The sequence below is a fragment of the Protopterus annectens genome, chromosome 10.part0, assembly GCF_019279795.1.
Source record: "Protopterus annectens isolate FY-2018-M chromosome 10.part0, PAN1.0, whole genome shotgun sequence".
Taxonomy (NCBI): domain Eukaryota; kingdom Metazoa; phylum Chordata; order Ceratodontiformes; family Protopteridae; genus Protopterus; species Protopterus annectens.
Window position 1 is genome coordinate 1,627,430,922 of NC_056744.1, and position 22,167 is coordinate 1,627,453,088.

General features: G+C 47.5%; 1 protein-coding gene across 1 annotated transcript in view; it reads right to left on the reverse strand.

Annotated features, from left to right (window-relative positions):
* TAOK2 (TAO kinase 2) overlaps nt 1–22,167 on the reverse strand; it is a gene marked incomplete in the record, with an annotated part of 2,530,163 nt that overhangs the window by 1,130,604 nt on the left and 1,377,392 nt on the right. The window contains 1 exon segment of the mRNA XM_044086327.1: nt 16,248–16,454. Within this exon segment, the coding sequence (XP_043942262.1) occupies nt 16,248–16,454 (207 nt within the window).

Here is a 22,167-nt window from a genome sequence, read left to right on the forward strand (position 1 = left end):
AGTGTCTTCAGATTTCTGCATCGGATGCTGTCGCTTCTTCCTTGACGTCAGGGTGTCAGGGGTATAAAACATGCAGCAGACACCATTACATCAGTTTTTCTTGCTCCAGATGATAGGTGCACCAACAATAGGAAACAATTATGTGGTATGGTACACCCCCAGCAAAAAGCAAATACACATGATATAATATATGGTAAACAAGAAGGAAAGGTATAGCCAAAAGAAGTCAGGGGACAGGAGGGAGGGTAACCAGGACTGCAACAGTGAATACACTTGAGCATCTACATTTATGTTAAGTGTACACAACAGTACTATGTTCTTCGTGTTTCACTGTTGCAGTCATCACATTTGGGTTGCTTCCCAAAGCTAAGGAAGGGAGGAAGAAGTTAAAGAGCATTAGGGCCAGCTATTAGTGCCTGCAAGACTGCAGTGGCAAATCCAGCGCTGGATTTAGAAAAGATAGGCAAGTGTAATGCTTGGTGAAGGTATGTTCAGAGCTCCAGGTAGCAGCTTCTAGGAAGTCTCTGGTAGGGACTCCTCTCAGAAATGCCGCAGAGGTAGATGCCGACCTGGTGGAATGTGATCTTATCCCCTGTGGGGTAGGTTTTCCATGGTGCTTGCAGCAGAAATGAATGCAATGGGCTATCCATTTGGAAATGGTTTGCTTTGAAATAGCCTTCCCCTCTGCCCCTGCAGCAAAGCTAACTAGCAGCTGTTCAGATTTTCTGATAGGTTCTATTTGGACATGACTAAGCCTAAGTAGTCTGTGTACGTCCAGAGAGCACAGTATTTGTTCCCCTTTGTTTTGTGGATTAGGGGAAAAAAGTAGGCAAATGAATGGACTGATTTAGGGCCACAGAAGACACCACCTTGGGCATAAAGGAAGGATTAGTCCTGAGGGAGACCCTGTCCGCATGGAAGATAATGAAGGGTTCCACTGCCATAAGGGCCTGTAATTTCGACACTCTTCTAGCTGAAGTAATGGCTAGAAGGAAGGCTGTTTTCCAAGAAAGGAATTTCAACTCTGCTGTAGCAGCTGGTTCAAAGGAGGGAAGAGAGAGCTTTTCCAATACAAAGTTAAGGTCCCAGGCTGGAGCGGGAGCTCTCTGGGGGGGGGGTCTTAAATGTTTAGCCCCTCTAAGGAATTGCTTTAGCAAGGGGTGAGAGAAGAGGGGTGGCTCAGTATTATAATGTGCTGAAATGGCAGAGGCATGAATTTTAACTGACGATAAGAATAGGCCCTTGTGGAGCATTTCTGTTAAGTACTGTAGAATATGAGGTAAGCTGGGTGCCGCTGTGCCCATCCCCTGAGCTAGGCTCCAGGAATAGTATTTTTTCCACTTTTCAGCATAGGATTTTCTAGTACTAGGCCTCCTTGCCTCCAGAATGATATCCAGTACCTGCTTACTGAGGGATGCTAGGGGAGAGAGCTCAAGGAATTAGCCAGGCTGGCAAGGTTCAGGGTTTGAAGCAGAGGGTGCAGAATCTGGCCCGCCTGCTGGGACAGCAGGGAATGGGTCTGAGGCAGGTGCCATGGTTGTAGCAGTGTCATACTGCGCAAGAGGGGGTACCTGTGCTGGCGTGGCCAGTCTGGTGCAATCAGTATTGTCCTAGGCTTGTCCTGTTTGACCTTTAGTAGAACCTTCGAGAGAAGAGGCAGAGGGAGAAAGGCATAAACTGAGAGGCTTTCCCAGGTGAAGGACAGGGCATCCACTTCCAAGCTTGGCTGTGTGCAGAATTTGTGCAATTGGTAGTTTTGAGGGGAGGCAAATATGTCTACCTCTGGAGTCACCCATTAGTTCCTGAAGAGGTTGAATATTTTGGGTTCTAGTTTCCATTCGCGTGGGATTTAGTTTGCCAGGCACGAACTGAGCTTGCAGGTGTACTTGGTAGCTCAAGGCTATGTTCCACAGAGCCATGGCTAGTCTGCAGAGAGGGTACGAGTGGGTCCCCCCTGCTTGTTTATGTACCACATAACTGTGGTGTTGTCTGTCTTTACCAATAGTTGTCCTGGAAGAATATGGTCTTTGAAGGCTGTCAGAGCATTCTGTACAGCTAATATTTCTTTTTGATTGATGTGCAAGTGCATCTGTCTCGGGTTCCATGTACACTGAATGCACTGCCCTGCCATGTGAGCCACCCATGCATAGTCTGATGCGTCTGTTAGGGTTTGGGCGGCAATGGGTAGAGTGAAAGGGAGTCCCTTGTCGAGGTGGCAGGCCTCTGCCCACCAAAGCAACTCGGTCTTCATACAAGGAATGATAGAAATTAGAAGTTATGTACTCACCATAACGTTCCATCTGAGTAGGTGTATTCATTTGTCTGCAACCTGTGGGTTATGGATCCGATATCGGATCCGAACCGGCATGGTTTTCCAGCCATGGATCCAAGCTCTCAGCTCCTCCCCTCACCCATAATGCCCTGCTCTACCCTCATGACCTCAGATCGAGTTTGCCAACAGCAACAACACCCTGAAAAGGGTAACAGATAATATGCAGGAAACTGAAAGGCCAGGGGGATAGGAGGGCGGGATGGTTGCAGACAAATGAATACACCTACTCAGATGGAACGTTATGGTGAGTACATAACTTCTAAATCTGAAGTAGGAGATTCATTTGTCTGCAACCTGTGGGACAGAGTCCCCAGCTACCTGAATCTTGGCCATCATGGAAGGATATTCCGGAGCACCGTGGAGCCAAAGGATGCTCTACCCCTAGATGCAAGATCCAACTTATAGTGGGAGATAAAAGTATGAGATGAAGCCCACGTGGCTGCTGCACAAATATCATCTAGAGGAATCCTAGCCTTGAAGGCTGCGAGGGAGATACTGACCGGGTTGAATGGGCATGAACACCCTCCGGTGCGGGCCTTCCTGAAGCTTGATAAGCCAATAAAATGCACTGTGAAATCCAGCGGGACAGAGAAACTTTAGAAATTGGCTTGCCCAAATTAAATTTTGCAAAGGAAATAAACAACTGGTCGGATTGCCTATGACCAGCCGTCCTGTTTAGATAAAATCTAAGTTGCCTGTGAACATCTAAAGAGTGAAGCTTATATTCACCTTTATTTTCATATTTCGGAAGAAAACAGGAAGGTTAATGGACTGATTAATGTTTGCTTCAGAAGCGACTTTAGGAAGAAAGGACGGGTTGGTCCTGAGGTAGACACGGTCTGGATGAAATACCAAGTAAGGAGGTTTAGCTGATAATGCTTGAAGCTCTGAAACTCTCTTGGCCGATGTAATGGCTACCAAAAAGGCTGTCTTGAAAGACAAGAATTTGAGATCCACCGTAGCCGCAGGTTCGAAAGGAGGGGCGGTCAAGGCCTGGAGAACCAAAGAGAGGTCCCAAGGAGGAACCGCTTGCTTTACAGGGGGCCTGAGAAGAAAAGTACCTTTAAGGAAAATTTTACACAACTTGGCTGACATAAGAGGATTAGAGTCATGGCCAATGTGATAATGAGAAATTGCCGCCAGTTGTACTTTGACTGTGGAACTGCTGGCACCATGGTTAAAAAGAGTGGTTAGAAAGTCAAGCACTAAAGGGAGAGGAACCGTGAAGAGATTCAGACCTTGCCGCTTCGCCCACAAAGAAAACCGTTTCCACTTGCTGCGGTAGACCTTCCTAGTGGACGGTTTATGAGCTGCCACCAGAATTGCCTTAACAGGTGACGAAATACCGGGAGTCCTGATCAAGAGTGGAACTGGAGCAGCCAAGCGGTCAGCTTCAGGTTGTCCAGATTTGGAGGAGGTATGCAGGATGGATGGGATATCAGATCCGGAATGGGATCTAGAATCCAAGGAGGATTCACCGAGTGAGACCTTAGGAAGGGGAACCAGATCTGTCGAGGCCAAAACGGAGCAATGAGAATCATTCTGCAACCCACCGAGAGGCTTTCTGAAGAACTTGGAGCATCAGAGGCAAGGGTGGATAAACATACAGAAGACCGGGTGGCCAAGCATGCACCAGAGCGTCTCTTGGGGAACCTCCGGAGGAGGTATCAGAGCGAAAAACTGTCGCACTTGGTGTTTGAGGGAGGCAAAAGATCGCATGAAGGAGTTCCCCACCGTGCGAATATGCGTTCCGCTACTTGACAATTGAGAGACCACTCGTAAGGGGTCAGAATGGTGCGACTGAGCTTGTCCGCCAGGATGTTGGACCGACCCGGAATGTGCGTTGCTAATAGAAAGCGGTTGGTGGAGGTTGCCCATTCCCAAACTCTCATGGCTTCTCGACAAAGAGGGTAAGACCTTGTTCCCCCTTGCTTGTTGATGTACCAGACCACAGACATGTTGTCGATTGAATCGCAATAGTTCCCAAGGGAAGAAAGTCCTGAAGTGCTAGCAGCTAAGAGCACTGCTCTCATCTCTAGAACGTTGATATGCAGTAAGGTCTCTGAATCGTTCCACGTGCCTTGGACGGTCCGGCCCGCAAAATGCCCCCCACCCGGCGGGAGGCATCCGTGGTCACCGTGGCGAGAGGGGAGAAGCACAAAATGGGCGGCCCCTGTGGAGATCCGGGGAGTGAAGCCACCACAAGAGGGACCGCTTGCAAGCCTTGCTGATCGCAATGGGATGATGCATGGGGAGAGCAAGGTATGACCACTGTACTAAGAGAGTCCACTGTAGGATGCGCATATTGAGCCTGGCAAGAGGAAGAAGTGCTACAGCAGACGCCATGGACCCTAGAGCCTTCAGGACCAACTCCGCCGGAACAGAACTTGAGTGGAGAATGGCCCGCACCTGGAGCTGCAGATTTTGAACTCTGTCTGCAGTGAGGAAGGCTTGTAAACTCCTTGTGTCTAGCCTGGCCCCTATAAAATCTAAGAGCTGTGTGGGCGCCAGGTTGGATTTCTTTGTATTTATTGTAATGCCCAGAAAGGAGCAAGATGGAGAAAGGAGTCTCGCCAATAAAAGTAGATGCCTTGTTGGGGCGGTAAGCCAGTCGTCCAGGTAGGGAAAGACCTGCACCCCTGAAGCCTCAGGTGGGCCGCTACCACTGCTAATACTTTGGTGAACACCCTGGGGGCTGTGGTGAGACCAAAGGGAAGGACCCGAACTGGTAGTGACTGGCTCCCAGCCGGAAGCAGAGGAACCTCCTGGAGCCTGTCCATCAGGATGTGGTAGTACGCGTCTTTGAGGTCTATCGAGCACATCCAGTGATTTTCTCCCAGAAGGGGAGAATAGATTGCAGAGTGACCATTGAATTTTTCTTTGGGGACTGCCAGATTCAAGAGAGAAAGGTCTAGAATTGGTCTTAGTTCCCCCGTCTTCTTTGGCACTAAAAAGAACCTGGAGTAGAACCCTGATCCGATCTGGTCTGGGGACGGGCTGGATGGCTCTTTTCTTTAGCAGATGGCCAATTTCTGCCAAAGCGGCCTCCCGTTGACCGGGTGGGACGTCTGGGAGGGACTTCAACTTTGGAAGGTGAAGAAAGGGGATGCGATATCCTCTGGATATGATTTGGAGAACCCAGCGGTCTGATGTTATGGACTCCCATGCCGCTAGGTGCCGCGAAAAACGTCCCCCGACTGCCTCCAGAGTGGAGCAGTCGGGCAACCCTCAGGGTTGCTGCGGCCGTTCAGAGAAAGGTTCCCTGGACCAAGTTTCTGGGAGCCCCTCTGCCTCTAGGGCGGCGTCCTCCCTGTCCTCCTCTGCCACGGAAGGACTGGTTGTCCGAGCAGGCTGGGACTGCTGCGACTTCGAACCACATCTTCTTCTGACCCTTTTGGTTCCTAGAGTAGGGCCTCTGGGGTGCAGAGAAGCGGATTCCGACGGCAGACAGCGTCTTCCGTCCTTCTCGCTCTGGGTCAGCGTTTGTGACGGTTTTGCCAACGAGAGCAGAACAATCAAAGCGGCCGTTCGCAAATGGCGCTTTGAAGGGCTCAGAAAAATCGCAGTGGCGGAGCCAGGCCTGACGTCTAGTGACTAGGCCTGCCCCCGCAGCTCTAGCGGCGCCTTCCGTAGCGTGGGAGAGTAGCCGCATAGAGGTATTAGTAACTGACCTAAGAGTGGCCATGCGGGTGGAGTGCAGAACCCTGTCCTCCTCCGACATGGACTCTGGGGGAGATGCAGCATATTCTTTAATGAGATCTCGCTGCATCCTAATGACATGTGCCAAGTAGTTCAGCGCCCTTACCGAGAAGGTCGCTGAACTAAACATCCGCTTCCCCAAGCGGTCCATCATCCGAGACTCCTTGCTCGGGGGATGGACTGAGGGACTCTCCTGAGCAAGTTCCCTCTTGGTGGCCGCCGCCGTCAACATGGCATCTACCGGAGGCCCCTTACTCCAATGGGCACGGTCGGACGGTGGGCTAAGGATCCTATCGGGCCTCTTAGGAATTGGCTCCACGGTGTCCGGTTCCTTCCACGCCCTGGTGGTAATGAGGTCCACCAGGGGGTCAGCAGGAGGGGACACCCAAGAGGTAGACGGGCCCGCTTCAAATGCCTCCAAGAACACGGACTCGTCCGAGGAAGACTTGGGGGCAGACCACCCCCCCTTATGCGGAGCATTTCCATGATGTCTCCAAATGAGACATCCTCGGGGGGTGACCGTGGGGAGCCTTCCCCTTCCTCCAAGTCCGTGTCTTCCGTGAGAGACTCGGGGGAGTCAATGAGCCTCCTTTTGCGTATGCTTGAGGGACATCCTCTGGGGGCTGTCAGAGGACTCCTGCAAGCAGCAACTTGTTCCATTGGAGCAACTTGGGGCACAGAAGCAGGCTGTCCCAAGGGCCGGATGGTGGAAGCCTGGCCCAGTGCAGAGGAGGCGGACGGAGCCAAACAAGTGCCGGGGTCCGGAGACCCTCAACAGGGCCCTCTCCACTACATCAAATGCCGAAGGGAGCCGACCTCGACCAAAGGATCCGACAATCGGCTCCCCTCGGATCCGAAGAGTGGATCGAGCCGGCGCGCGCCGGATCCGAAGGACAGTGCGCTCCGACACAGATGGCGCTGAAGGAGCACTGATCCCCGGATCCGAGGCTCGGATCCAGGCTCCAGAGGTCGGATCCGATGCACTCGAGGGCAGGGTCGGATCCGGTACCAAGTACTATCGGCGCCGACCCACCCCGGCCCGAAGCTGCTCGGCTCCAGCTGCTCGAACCCGGATAGCGGGTGGAGAAGGAGCAATAGGTTTGAAAAGGGTGTTGAGCTCCCCAGAGGGGAGGCAAAGCACTCCCATCTGCATCTGGGCCTGGATGAACCTTCTCATCATCCGGTCCAGATCAGCATCGAGGCTATACGTGGATCTCGGCGAGGCTACCGAGGTAGGCCTGGAGTGCCTCCTCGATAGCCTCGGCGGAGATCGGTCTCCTCCTCCTCAGGTCGGTGAAAAGCACACTGGAGACCGGAGCTGAGAAGGAGGAGACAGAGCCGACAATGGCGCCCTAACGGAGCCGGGGAGAAGCCGCTTGGCTGGCGGGGCGAAACAGAGGTCTCGGCCCGCTGTGTTGCTTCTCCTCCGGTCCTTTTTCCTAGCATCCCTCTCCTCCGAACCAGAAGCGGGAGGTTGAGTCCCAGGAGGAGGAGGGGTGCCACGGAGGAAGAACCGAAGGCGGTTACTCCTGAAGGAGCGGAGGTCGGAGCAGAGTCCGGCGGTAAAAGGCCCGCCAAAACAAGCTTGGACCTCCGCTCCTTCAATGCCCTGGGGTTGAACCCTGCACAAATGGAACATCCAGATGTGAGGTGTTCAACCCCAGGCATCTAACACAGTGTGGCCATCAGCTGGGAAAGCTTATGGCCACACTCGAGCATTTAGAAAATATAGATTTGGGCTGTTCTGCCATCCCAATCTATAAAGTAGTTACCAAACTAAAGTAACTAAACAATATACACACACAGGCCCAACACACACACACTACGCCAACAGCGAGGGGAGGGAAATAACTTTTAGATTAACTCTAAAAAGTAAAAATATCAAAGGGGAAACCTACACTTTCACACAAAAAATCAATAAAACTTCAAAATTCTGATATTAACTGTAGAAAACTAGCACTTAGCTTGAGAGCTTGAGAAACCAATCCAGTCACCATGCGCGGCAAACGAGATCTGAGGTCATGAGGGTAGAGCAGGGCATTATGGGTGAGGGGAGGAGCTGAGAGCTTGGATCCATAGCTGGAAAACCATGCCGGTTCGGATCCGATATCGGATCCATAACCCACAGGTTGCAGACAAATGAATCTCCTACTTCAGATTCATTGTTTCCAGGTCCTGAGAATGTTGACACCATAGGCTTTATAGATACCACAGGAGTTTCCTCATATGCAGTCTTGCATATGGAATTAGTAAAATGCAAGAGTTCATGAACCCTAGGGCTTGCAGCATTTTCCTTGCAGATAGCTGGGGTTTTGTGGCCAATAGTTTGAATTAGGTTGTTAAACTTGTTTCTCCGGAATAAGGAATGCCTCCTGGGAAGCTGTCATCAAGCTTGCTCCCAGGAATACAAACTGTTGGCAAGGTACTAGGTGAGATTTCTTTTCGTTGATGGTGTACCCCAGAGAGGATAGAAGTTTCTTTATGAATGCCAGGTGTTGTAATAGCAAGTCCTGGCTTTCTGCCTGAATAAGACAATCGTTCAACTATGGGTAAACTTGAATATTTCTCTGCCTGCAAAATGCAATGACTGGAGCTAGACACTTTGTGAATACCCTGGGCGCAGTAGATAAGCCAAAGAGAAGTGCAGAGAACTGATAGCTCATGGAGCCTGCCCTGAGGCGTAGGTATTTCCTGCGAGATTCCCTTATTGGGATGTATAGGTAAGCTTCCTTTAAGTCTAGGGTTGCCATCCAGGCATTCTTTGCTAGCATGGGAAGAAGCTGTTGCAGAGTTAGCATTTTGAATTTTGGAACTAACAGAAAGATGTTGAGAATAGACAGGTCCAGGATAGGATGCCAGGAGTCGTCTTTTTTGGGTACCAGAAAAAGTCTTGAATAAAAATCTTGTCCCCTTTGTTCTGCTGGGACAGGTTGAATAGCCCTGATATTGAGAAGAGGGAGAACCTGCTGTTGACCATCCACCCATTGATCTGGGGGTAGGTCTGGCCAACCAATTGGGGTTGGTAGTGTGTGGAAGTGGAGTCTGTATCCTTGGGAAACCCATTTGTCCTGGGTAATGAGTTCCCAGTTTTTCCATGCAGAGCGAGCTTTCCTCCTAAGGGAGCAGGTAGTTGAGCAGGGCTTGGAAGGGTTAAGGTTAAGTTATTATGCCATTTATCCATAAGGAGTGACTTACTACTCCCTGCTTTGGAAGTGGGAGCCCCCCACTGATTAGGTCTGTGCGTAGCCTGAGACTGTAGCCTAGGTGGTCTGCTGTTTCTGGGTTTGGACTGAGAAGGCCTAGAAGGGACTGGAAAGGACCAGTTCTTTGAAGGCCAATGCCTACTGAATCTGGGAGGATGCACTTGTAGGAAAATCTTGAACAGTTTGCATAGATTTAGCTTTTTCCTCCATCCTTCTGAGAACAACTTCTGCTCTGTTGTCAAAAAGGCGGTCTTTGTTTAAGGGAGCACCGAGTAATTTAGCTTTTACCTGATCTTGCAAGTTTTGTTCCTTAAGCCAAGCATGCTTTCTAATTACAGACCAAGTGACAGCAGCCCTGCAAGATCCTTCTACAGCATCAAAACCACATTGCAAAGTATCTTTACCAACTTGTTCTACAGAATGAATTAAATCTTGCAAATTCTGTGTGTTCAGTACAGTCAGAAATCAACATAATTTTCTGTTTAAGTAGCCCCATTAACATACTGCTGATACTTTAACATATGAAACAGGCAATATAAAACCCTAATGGCCAAAGTAGCAGAAGTGTATACCTTCTTACCCCAGCTGTCTAAGGCTCTAGAATCTCTATCAGAAGGGGGTAGGATTTTTGGCAGCAGTAGCCTTAATGCCTTTTGGTCCTTGCAAATGGTCTCTGGATCCGCAGAAGGATTCTTGAAGAGGAACTTGAGAGTCAGGTACTCTGTAGTACCCGTCAGGTTTTCTGGGAACTGGAGGTAAAGTGCTTGGGTAAGGCTAGATTCCAAGAAAGCATCATCTACAATGTCCAGAACAGGTGGGATAGCTAAAGGCCTGTGTTGAGGTAGTAGTAAGAATTCCCTAATTCTCTTTTTGGACTCAGAGTAATCCTGGCTTTCCCAGCTGAAATCCTCCCTAAGAGTGTGCAAGGTTTCACCGAAAAAGAAATCCTCTGGAGGGGGAGCAGAGGGAATGGAGTCCTCTGGATCAGAATCCTCATAGGTAGGTAAGGGCAACTCCTGGTCATCAGAGAAAACAGAAATTTCAGAATCCTGACCAGAAGAATCAGAAGGAAAATCAGTCCTAGGTCTCTTAGAGGGAGAAGGGTGGCTTCCCCTGATTAGAGTAATAAGGTCTTCAACCATTCTTATCATTTGTTTTTAGGCATAGGGGCCTGACCATGCAGTCTGGGCAACTGTTTTCTACGCATGGATCAAGTTTTAGGCCTTGAAGTAGGCAATGGCGTTGGTTTAACATGCAAGTCAGTAGGCCTGAATACACCCTCAGAAGCCGCTGCCTGCACAGCGGCTCCAGACCCATCCAAGGTTGACACATTCGCAGGTTCCATAGTCGAAGAAGCATCTCGCGGCATACTGGACTCCGAAAGGGTCTCAGTACAGGCCTACGAAACTGAAGTATTGGGTATCAGGGGCTGCGAAAGCGCCTCACCGATTACTGAACTGGCAACTAGCTTAGGAGAAGCGTCGTCGGCAGCTTTGGACCTATGCAGTCTGTCTATCTTTGCGTTTTTTCGGAATGTCGGTAGTCAGGTGGCTTACCGAAGCCATCGCTGGATAACTGAACCAAGTACCAAAATATTTACATGCGAAAATGAGCAGACGAATAGTACGAGGTTTGAATAAGGCACAAAACCAACAGCGAAGTACGTCGCGGTCTGGGACTAAGCAAGGAATGCAGTACGAATGAAAATCTTTATGAGGCATTTGCTTTCCACAAGAAACACAAATGTTAACTTTTACTGACATCGGTTTAGAGCAAGAAAAAGGATCCCCAATGGGGTACTTAGCTTAATTGAAAACTTCGGATCTGAAACTAGAAAACAAAAATTTTAGGAGTCCGCCGACCGACACTTGCGAACTGCTTCGGGCACCGCACGGCAAGAAAGACTGATGTAATGGCGTCGGCTGTATGCTTTATATCCCCGACTACCTGACGTCATGAAAGATGAGAGCGCAACTGACACAGGACCCAAGACTCTGATAATCAGCCCAACTGAGGGCTACCTGCAAGCAGATAACCCAAATGTGATGACTGCACAGTGAAACACGAAGATCATCTTGGCCTTCTTGCGTTAAGGTTCAGGTGTGGTCTCTGATGCAGGATCCATTCTAAGGGATGACCATTTGAGACGCTGGTTCTCGAGGTAGACATTTAATGAGGTTAGATGGCTGAGCAAGGTCTTAGGCACAAATGATTGACAAACAGCACAGGAGGAGTGATTGTGTTACTGGCCTAGGCAAAAAACACAGCTGTCATAGGCGTCCTTGTGGGGTATCTGGTGCCCACATTGGCACTTTCCCTTTTTTCCTGACATCAAAATGACAGAAGATCAAAAGAGGTAATTGTGCCCCTCTACTCATCACTCATCAGACCCATCATAGAGTACAACATTCTCTAACCCTATATCTTATTCTCAAAGCAGTCAATGCATTTCTCATCTTTGTGAACTGGACATTAGTGAAAATTAATTTCCTGTCAACCAAAACATCCATCTGAAAAGATTGCTTTTTATAAACAACCCTTGGTGCCCAAAGCTAAGAAAATGTCCCTCTGAAAAATAAGAGAATCCAATGAAATATTTGCTGTTTGATCTTTACTCTCAAGATGTTGTTGGTAAAAGAAATCCTATGCAACACTATTCAACAAATGGTAGTCAACATGTTAAACACAACCTTTTCCAGTTACCTCCCCCTACTGACCATCAAGCCCTTCCTGGAGGATGTGGAACCATTTATGTCCCCCTCCTGCCTTTACATAAGGATCTCATATGACCTCATGGGAGGGGGATCTTCTCCCTATCTTGGAAATTATTTGCCTCATCTTATGGTCCAGAGAGACAGGGGTGGGGGTGGGGTGGGTACAAGACAGGAGTTCTTGGCAGCCACTACCTACTGAAGGAAGTGTTCTGTTTGAGTCTTAACCCCTTCCTATCAAAGTGGATGTTGTACATGCTTGTGTCACAGTGAGGCCTGCCATGCCTTCCCCTCGCATATATACACTACTCCCACATCTCTCCATGAAGGTTTACTGTGCATTTGCATTGCTTCACAGTATCCAGCACACAGCTCCAGACTATACTACCACCTGTTTTACACACTTGTCTCTACAAAGTGCAGAAGACAAGACAGACTTATTTCCCTGTTCCCAGGATGAGCAAGCCAATGCTAGTCACACTCTGATGCTTTCCTTCATCGGCACCTCAGTCATCAATCAATTCAAGATCACATGGGTTACAGTCTGTGCTTCAGCCCTCTGTACCATGAAGATTACATAAAAAGGCATATGTTTTAAAACGAGCTAAAACAAGCAGAAGAACCATATGACAGAGGCTACGCAGAGGCAAGAAATTAGAAGTCATGTACTCACCATAACGTTCCATCTGAGTAGGTGTATTCATTTGTCTGCAACCTGTGGGTTATGGATCCGACATCGGATCCGAACCGGCATGGTTTACCAGCTATGGATCCAAGCTCTCAGCTCCTCCCCTCACCCATAATGCCCTGCTCTCCCTACATGACCTCAGATCGAGTTTGCCAACAGCATAAACACCCTGAAAAGGGTAACACAACATATGCAGGAAACTGAAAGGCCAGGGGGATAGGAGGGCGGGATGGTTGCAGACAAATGAATTCACCTACTCAGATGGAACGTTATGGTGAGTAACATAACTTCTAAATCTGAAGTAGGAGATTCATTTGTCTGCAACCTGTGGGACAGAGTCCCCAGCTACCTGAATCTTGGGCGGCCATCATGGAAGGATATTCCGGAGCACCGCGGAGCCAAAGGATGCTCTATCCCTAGATGCAAGATCCAACTTGTAGTGGGAAATAAAGGTATGAGATGAAGCCCACGTGGCTGCTGCACAAATATCATCTAGAGGAATCCTAGCCTTAAAGGCTGCTGAGGTAGAGACTGACCGGGTTGAATGGGCATGTACACCCTCCGTCTGGGCCTTCCCGAAGCTTGATAAGCTAATAAGATACATTGTGAAATCCAGCGAGATAATGAGACTTTGGAAATTGGCTTGCCCAAATTAAATTTAGCAAAGGAAATGAACAACTGGTCGGATTGCCTATGACCAGCAGTCCTGTTTAGATAAAATCTAAGTTGCCTGTGAACGTCTAAGGAGTGAAGCTTGTACTCACCCTTGTTTTGATATTTAGGGAAGAAAACAGGGAGGTTAATGGATTGATTAATGTTTGCTTCAGAAGCTACCTTAGGAAGAAAGGACGGGTTGGTCCTGAGGAAAACATGGTCCGGATGAAAGACCAAGTACGGAGGTTTAGCTGATAATGCTTGAAGCTCTGAGACTCTCTTGGCCGAAGTAATGGCTACTAAGAAGGCGGTCTTGAAAGATAAGAATTTCAGATCTACCGTAGCCGCCGGTTCGAAGGGGGGGGCGGTCAAGGCCTGAAGAACTAAGGAAAGGTCCCAAGGAGGAACCGCTTGCTTTATAGGGGGCCTGAGAAGAAAAGTACCTTTAAGGAAAATCTTACACAATTTGGCAGACATCAGTGGACTGGAGTCATGACCAATGTGATGAGAAATTGCTGCAAGTTGTACTTTGACCGTGGAACTGCTGGCACCATCATTAAAAAGAGTGGTTAAGAAGTCAAGCACCAAAGGAAGAGGAACTGTGAAGGGGTTTAGGCCTTGCCGTTCCGCCCACAAAGAGAACCGTTTCCACTTGCTACGGTAGACTTTCCTAGTGGATGGCTTATGAGCTGCCACCAGGATGGCCTTAACAGGGGACGAAATACTGGGAGTCCTGATCAGGAGTGGAACTGCAGCAGCCAAGCGGTCAGCTTGAGGTTGTCCAGGTTCGGAGGAGGTAAGTGGGATGGATGAGAAATCAGATCCGGAATGGGATCTAGAATCCAAGGAGGATTCACTGAGTGAGACCTTAGGAAGGGGAACCAGATCTGTCGAGGCCAAAAAGGAGCAATGAGGATCATTCTGCACCCCAACCGAGAGGCTTTCTGAAGAAAAGCCGAAGGGGGAGCCGAGGAGTGGATCGGAGCCGTCGCCGAAGCGCTCGGATCCGAAGGGACATTGCGCTCCGACACAGACGGTGCGAAGAGCACTGATCCCCGGATCCGGCTCGGATCCAGGCTCAGAGGTCGGATCCGCACTCGAGGGCAGGGTCGGATCCAGTACCAAGGACTATCGGCGCCGACCCACCCCGGCTCGAAGCTGCTCGGCTCCAACTGCTCAACCGGTAGCGGGTCGGAGAAGGAGCAATTGGCTTAAAGAAAGGGGTTGAGCTCCCCAGAGGGGAGGCAAGAGCACTCCCATCTGCATCTGGGCCTGGATGAAACTTCTCATCATCCGGTCCAGATCAGCATCTGACAGGCTATAGGTCGATCTCGGAGGCTACCGAGGTAGGCCTAGAGTGCCTCCTGGATAGCCTCGGCGGAGATCGGGTCTCCTCCTCCTCAGGTCCCGTGAAAACACACAGGTGACCGGAGCCGAGGAGGAGAACCAGCAGACAAGGAGGCCGGAGGAGAAGCCAGCTTGGCTGGCGGGGCGAAACAGAGGTCTCGGCCCGCCGCTTATGGTGCTTCTCCCTCGGTCCTTCTTCTAGCTTCCCTCTCCTCCGAACCACTACAGGGAGGTTGAGTCCCAGGAGGAGGAGGGAACCGGAGAGGAGACAACCGTAGAAACAGTTGCCCCCGAAGGAGCGGAGGCCGGAGCCGAGTCCGGTGGCAAAAGACCCGCCAAGACAAGCTTGGACCTCCGCTCCTTCAATGCCCTGGGGTTGAACCCTGCACAAATGGAACATCCAGAAGTGAGGTGTTCAACCCCAAGGCATCTAACGCACCGAGTGTGGCCATCAGCCGGGGAAAGCTTATGGCCACACTCGGAGCACTTTGAGAACACAGCTTTGGGTTGTTCAGACATCCCAAAGTACAAAAAAAAAGTTACTTAAACTAAGGTAAAAGCAAGTAACTAAAGCACACAACAGGCCCAAACACACACTACGCTACCAGCGAGGGGAGGGAAAAGTAAAATTAAATTAAAAACACTAGAAAGTATAATCAAGTAATAGGGAAACCTAAACTTTCACACAACTTTCACACAAAAATACAAATTTTAACACTCTAAACACTAGAAAAAGAGCACTTAGCTGAAGAGCTTAGGAACACAAATCTGGTCACCAGCGCAGCAAACAAGATCTGAGGTCATGTAGGGAGAGCAGGGCATTATGGGTGAGGGGAGGAGCTGAGAGCTTGGATCCATAGCTGGTAAACCATGCCAGTTCGGATCCGATGTCGGATCCATAACCCACAGGTTGCAGACAAATGAATCTCCTACTTCAGATCTGTAGATTTAAGACAGAATTCATTCACCAGTCTTGAGTTGGAGAACAAACTTCAGCTTTGAATACACTGGTGGCAACAATGGCTTAAGAAACAGCTTAGAAACATAGCAAGTTAGGTGGGGACAGAGCACCTGCCTGACAACTCCTCAGAGAGCATTGCAATTCTGGGCATATCAACAAGTGGTGGCTGGCAGGCAGTGCTGCCACATTATAAAGAGTGCTTACCTCTATGCATAATGCCACCTTCCCAACTGTGTATCACACCATCCATAGACACTGTAGCCCAGTGTGACTGAGGCACCAAACCCAGTTACAACAGATTTGTAACATGGGAAAAACAGATGAGTGGAGGTCACCTGACATGACAGAACAAGAGACGTTTTTTTTTCAGCACACTAACAAATTTGGATAAAAAAATAAATAAATAAAAGGGGAATATATATTTTACCTGTGAAGGATGAGAAGCAATAACCATGATTAAAGGAAGTGAATTAAAGAATTAGCCATATCAAACATGAAACAATAATTAAGGGTAGAGCCTACATTTCATTTAAGCAGCACATTTTGCCAAAACTTCCTGCTTCCCAAATTCTCATAACCATCCACTAACAAAAGAAACAGATGCAAATAAAACAGTACAGAAGCAAGAGAGAGCAATGAGACAGCAACTTACTGGGAGTCTGTGGATAACAGAACTGTTGGATGTGACTGTGTGTTCACCCTCCTGCATCATGGCCATTTCTCCACTGTCATCAGAAGCATCTGCTAGGCTGTTGACACTACTGCTTTGGCTACTTGCACTGATTGACATGCTTGGAACAGAGTGGCTGCTCTCCATGCTGTTGACTGTGCCAGAGGGGCAACCATACGGCTCAACTTCCTGAAATAACAGAGAATAAACCTTCAACGGAGACTAGCAAATGTATAAGCATAGTGCCCTACAGAGGCAGGCACTGCATGCAGAATCAAGTTCATGCAATTAAAGTTATTTTAAACACTTTTATTAAAATATCACGCAAAACATGGGCGCACACACATTAACAGAAAAGAAACCAACCATATTAACTTTTTTCCACCTATTTACACACATTCTACATTACAGATTTTTCTTCGTTTATAACAACTGCTTTTCAGTCCAACATTATATAAATTGCTCAATTCCTGAGTTCCCTCAAACATCACTTCTCCCTCTGATTATTCTGAATGCATTCTTCCCACAAATTTCATTTATTTTTATGTAATTTGCTCTTTCCTTTATCTAAAGATCACTCTTCCAGTTCTTTTCTCTCTTTTATAATATTCATTCTATGTTCTAGCAACTGCTTTTTAGGCAACCAACACAATTAAACTTAAGTCCTTACTATGTCTAGGCAGTTCATATTTTCTGTCCTAGCTGAAATCATCTCCTTAGTTACAGCCATTTGTTCCTCCAATATTTCTGACGGACTACTCTAGGGAATTCTTCCCCTCCCCCAATCTGCCAATGCATTACACTATAAAAAAGTTCCCAGTTCCCTATAGCTTCCCCCATCACATCAAGATTTACTTACCTGAGGAAAAATTCTTTGAAGTCTGCTTAGGATATAAAAATAATGATGCTAATATTTCCAAGCAAAAATCCTAAACCTTCTTCTGGACTTAGTTTCATACTTGGGAGTCAAAAATATGTACGCTTATTGCTCCCCTGTAAATTGTTTTTTCAATCTTTCTTCCCAATCTTTTCTGACCTTCTGTGACCGATTCTTATTGCTTTCGTGCAATATTTTACATGCCCTACCAATAACCCCCTTTTTAACAGCAGCTTCTGTTCTAGGTTCAACTAAAAAGGTCTACAGGAGCACGTTTTTCACTTAGGACTCCACTGTCCCTTTCTCTTTGCCTACACAGATCAATACCCGATATGGAAGGCAGGCTCTGTAATCTGCAGTCCAAACTTTGTACATTCCAGGTTTCCACAGTCCTCTGCTTTAAACAAATGTTTATAAAATTTCAAAAACATCTCTAAGACCTCAATAGGATCTCTGGTTATTTTTCTTGTCTTAAGTTCTCCAAATTCTACTTTCTGTTGCAAAAAGTACAGTTGCGTACTTACCATAAATGTAGATGTTCGAGTGTATTCACTGTTGCAGTCATTACAATTGGGTTATCCTGCTGGCAGGCTACCCGCAGTCGGCCTGAATTCCAAAGTCTAGCTCCGGCCATTTTCTTCAGTTTTTCTTGCCCCAGATGTCCGGTGCCCCCAAAAGGGTAGGCTAAAAATATGTCAATAAAGCATGCATGCACCAAGGTAAATTTTTCCTTCATCTACAAGCAAATACACCACATACGTTGTACAGGATAGAGAAGTACAGACAAGTTCTAGCAAAGATAAGGGGGATGGTGGGAGGGTAACCTGGACTGCAACAGTGAATACACTCGAACATCTACATTTATGGTAAGTACACAACTGTACTATGTTCATCGTGTTTCACTGTTGCAGTCATTACAATTGGGTTGAATCCCAAAGCTAAGGTTGGGAGGCTGGAGCTAAATAGGATTAGGAGCGGCTATGAGGCCCTGCAGAACTGCAGTGGCAAAGCCTGTCCTGGCTTTAGAGTAAAGTGGTAAGTGATGGTGCTTTGTAAAAGTGTGCACTGAACTCCAGGTTGCAGCCTCTAAAATGTCTTTGGTTGGTACTCCTCTGAGGAAGGCTGCAGCTCTGGCTGAATGTGGCCTAATGCCCTTAGACACTGACTTGCCATGTTGTGAATAGCAGAAACGAATGCAGTGACCTATCCACTTTGAAATAATCTGCTTTGAGATAGCCTTTCCTTGTGATCCTGCAGCATATGCCACTAGTAATTACTCAGTCTTTCTGAAAGCTTTGGTTCTGTCCAAATAGAAGCGCAGCTGTCTGTGTATGTCTAAAGAATGCAGAAGTCTCTCACCCTTATTCTGTGGGTTTGGGTAGAAGGTAGACATATGAATAGTTTGGTTAAGGGCCACACTGGACACTACCTTAGGCATAAAAGTCGGATTTGTCCTCAGAGTAACCCTATCTGGATGAAAAATGATAAAAGGTTCCACAGCCATGAGTGCCTGTAGCTCTTAGACTCGTCTTGCAGAGTTTATTGCTAGGAGCAGAGCCGTTTTCCATGATAAAAATTTTATATCAGCTGTAGCGGCTGGCTCAAAAGGAGGGAGGGTGAGTTTTTCCAAGACATAACTGAGGTCCCATGCAGGTATTGTCGATCTCCTTGGGGGCCTTAAGTCTTTGGATCCTCTGACGTACTGCCTTAATAAAGGACGAGAAAAAAATAGGTGGCTCTGTATTGTAATGAGCTGAAATGGCAGAGGCATGAATCTTAATTGATGAAAAGAATAGGCCTTTGTCCAGCATCTCAGTTAAATATTGCAAAATCTGAGGAATATTTGGTACAGTCGTGTCAATCCCTTGTGCCTGGTTCCAAGCACAGAATCTCTTCCATTTTCAACGTAAGATTTTCTGGTACTAGGCCTCCGGGCCTCCAAAATAACATCCATCACCACTTTAGAGAAAGGTGTGTTTTCAATGACTACATTATCCGCTATGCTACCAGATTTAAGGTCTTGAGTTGGCTGTGCAGGATGTGATTGCTGTGTTGGGACAGTAAGTGAGGAATTTGAGGTAATGTCCAGGCTGGGTATTGAGACAAGTTCCTTAGGATTGGGTACCAGTGCTGGCGGGGCCAGTCTGGGGCAATCAGTATCATTTTTGGCTTCTCTTGTCTGACTTTTAAGAGCACCTTGGGGAGGAGAGGCAGTGGAGGAAAGGCATATACTGTTAAGTTTTTCCAGCTGAAAGATAGAGCATCCACTTTCCATGCTTGCTTGTGATAAGTCCTTGTGCAGAATTCTCTGTAGTTGGCAGTTGTGAGGGGAGGCAAATATATCTATGTCAGGGCATCCCCAATTCCTTGTTATCATGCTGAAGACTTGCGCATCCAATTTCCACTCATGTGGCTCCATGAGGTTTCTGCTTAGCTCGTTTGCCAAAGTATTTATCTTTCCTGGCAGGAATTGTGCCTGCAGATGTACATGGTAAGTCAATGCTGTCCCACAAAGTCATGGCTAGTCTGCATAGGGGGTAGGAATGAGTGCCTTCTTGCTTGTTTATGTACCACATGACTGTAGTATTGTCCATCTTTATCAGTAGTTGTCCCAGATGAAGTAGATCCTTGAAGGGTGTCAGGGCATTCTGAACAGCTAGCATCTCTTTTTGGTTGATATGTAGATGCATTTGGGTTGTGGACCATGTGCCCTGAATACATCTTCCTGCCATGTGGGCCCCCCAGGCATAATCTGATGCATCTGTAGTTAATATCTTCCTGGCTGTGGGTAAAACGAATGGCTGCCCCTTGTTGTGGTGACAGGCCTTTGCCCACCATCGAAACTCCTGTTGCAGGGAGGGAATGAGGGTAATTATTGTTTCCAGGCTGTGGCAATGTTGAGTCCAAACACTTTTTAGATACCAATGAAGTTTCCTCATATGGAGTCTTGCATATGGAATTAGCAGAATGCAGGATGCCATGAAGCCCAAAGCCTGCAGAATTTTTCTTGCAAATAACTGGGTCTTTGTTGCCAACATTTTGAAATAAGTAGTCAGTTGCCTTTGTTTGTCTGGCATGAGATAATCCATCTGGGCAGTTATATTTAAGCTTGCACCCAGGAATATTATCTCTTGAGAGGGTACTAGTTTTGATTTATTTTCGTTTACTGTGTACCCTAGGCATGTTAGTAATCTTTTTACAAACGCCAGATGCTGTAGTGGTATGTCCTTGTTCTCTGCTTGAATAAGGCAGTTGTCCAAGTAAGGATACATCTGTATTCCTCTTTGTCTGCAAAACGCAATTACTGGAGCCAGGCATTTTGTGAAGACCCTGGGCGCCAGTAGATAAGCCAAAGGGCAGTGCAGAGAATTGGTAGTGCATTGAGCCAGCTATGAATCTGAGGCATCTTCTGCATGATTGTCTGATTGGGACATGCAGGTATGCCTCTTTTACGTCTAAAGTCACAAGCCATGCCTTCTTGCCCAGCATGGGCAGAAGCTGCTGCAGGGTCAACATTTTGAATCTTGGAATATCCAGATGTGTCCAGAATAGATAGGTCCAGTACTGGTCTCCAGGCTTTGTCCTTTCTGGGCACCAAGAACAGTCTTGAGTAAAATCCTTGTCCCTGCTCTTGCTATGGTACTTGCTGAATGGCCCTCGTGCATGAAGGATGACACTTGCTTTTGTGCCTCAGCCCACTGATTTTTTGGCAGGTCTGGCAAACCGTTTGCCGATGGCAGGGTGTGAAAGTGAAACCTGTAGCCTTGGGACACTATATCCAAGACCCATTTGTCCTGGGTTATTACGTGCCAATTTTGACAAAAAAGTGCTAGTTTTCCCCTTAAACGTGCTACCAAAAGATAAGTGCTTGGCACAGGCAGGGGGAAGTCATTGGGACTGTTTCCTGTATGGCTGTGATTTGTCTTCTCCGTTTTTGGAGGTAGAAGTACCCCATTGTTTAGACCTGTATGAGCCTTGGGGCTGGGATCTGCCTCTAGGGCGTCTGTATCTGCCTCTTTGTGGTCTGTCTGACACTGGAAAGGACCAATTCTTTGTAGGCCAGTGCCTGCTAAATCTTGGCAGCTGAACCTGTAAGAAATCCTTGACTGTTTGCATAGATTTAGCTTTGTCCTCCATTTTCTTCAACACCTCTTCTGTTTTAACACCAAACAAGGTATCATGCTGTAATGGAGCATCTAATAATTTTGCTTTAACATGATCAGGCAGATTCTGTTCCTTTAACCAAGCATGCCTCCTAATGACAGAACCCGTAACAGCAGCCCTGCAGAAGGCCTCCAGAGAATCAAAACCACATTGCAAAGTATGTTTTCCCACTTGTTCAGCTGCATGCAATAAATCCTGCATTTCTTTGTTTTCTGCACATTCAGAATTTATCAACATTTTCTGTTAAAGCAGTGACATAATATATTGCTGATATTTAAGCATATGAAACTGACAATTTAAAGCCCTTATAGCCAAGGTAGCAGAAGTGTAAATCTTTTTTCCCCATCTGTCCAGTGCCCTAAAATCCCTGTCAGAGGGGGTAGGGTTTTTTGCAATGGAAGCCTTGACCCCTTTGGGACCCTGTGAGATAGTTTCTGGGTCAGCAGCAGGGTTATTAAAAAGAAATGTATGTGAATCAGGAACCCTGTAGTATCTGTCTGGCTTAACAGGAGGGGGAGGTAGAGAGTCAGGAGTCAGACTGGATTCTGAAATTACATCATCTACAATGTCCCAACAGGTGGAATAGCAAGGGGCCTGTGTTGAAGTAGTAAAAGGAAGTCTCTTAGCCTTTTCTTAGATTCTGAATAATCTTGGCTCTCCCAGTGGAAATGCTCCCTCATGATATGCAGAGTTTCCCCAAAAGAATAACCCTCAGGAGGAGAGGCTGAAGGGATAGATTCTTCAGCATCAGAATCCTCATAGGGAGGAAGAGAGTATTCCTGATCAGAAGAGGCATCAGAAGAAATGGAAACCTGATCTTAAGATTAATATTCTGTCTCTTGCCTAGGCCTCTAATCAGGA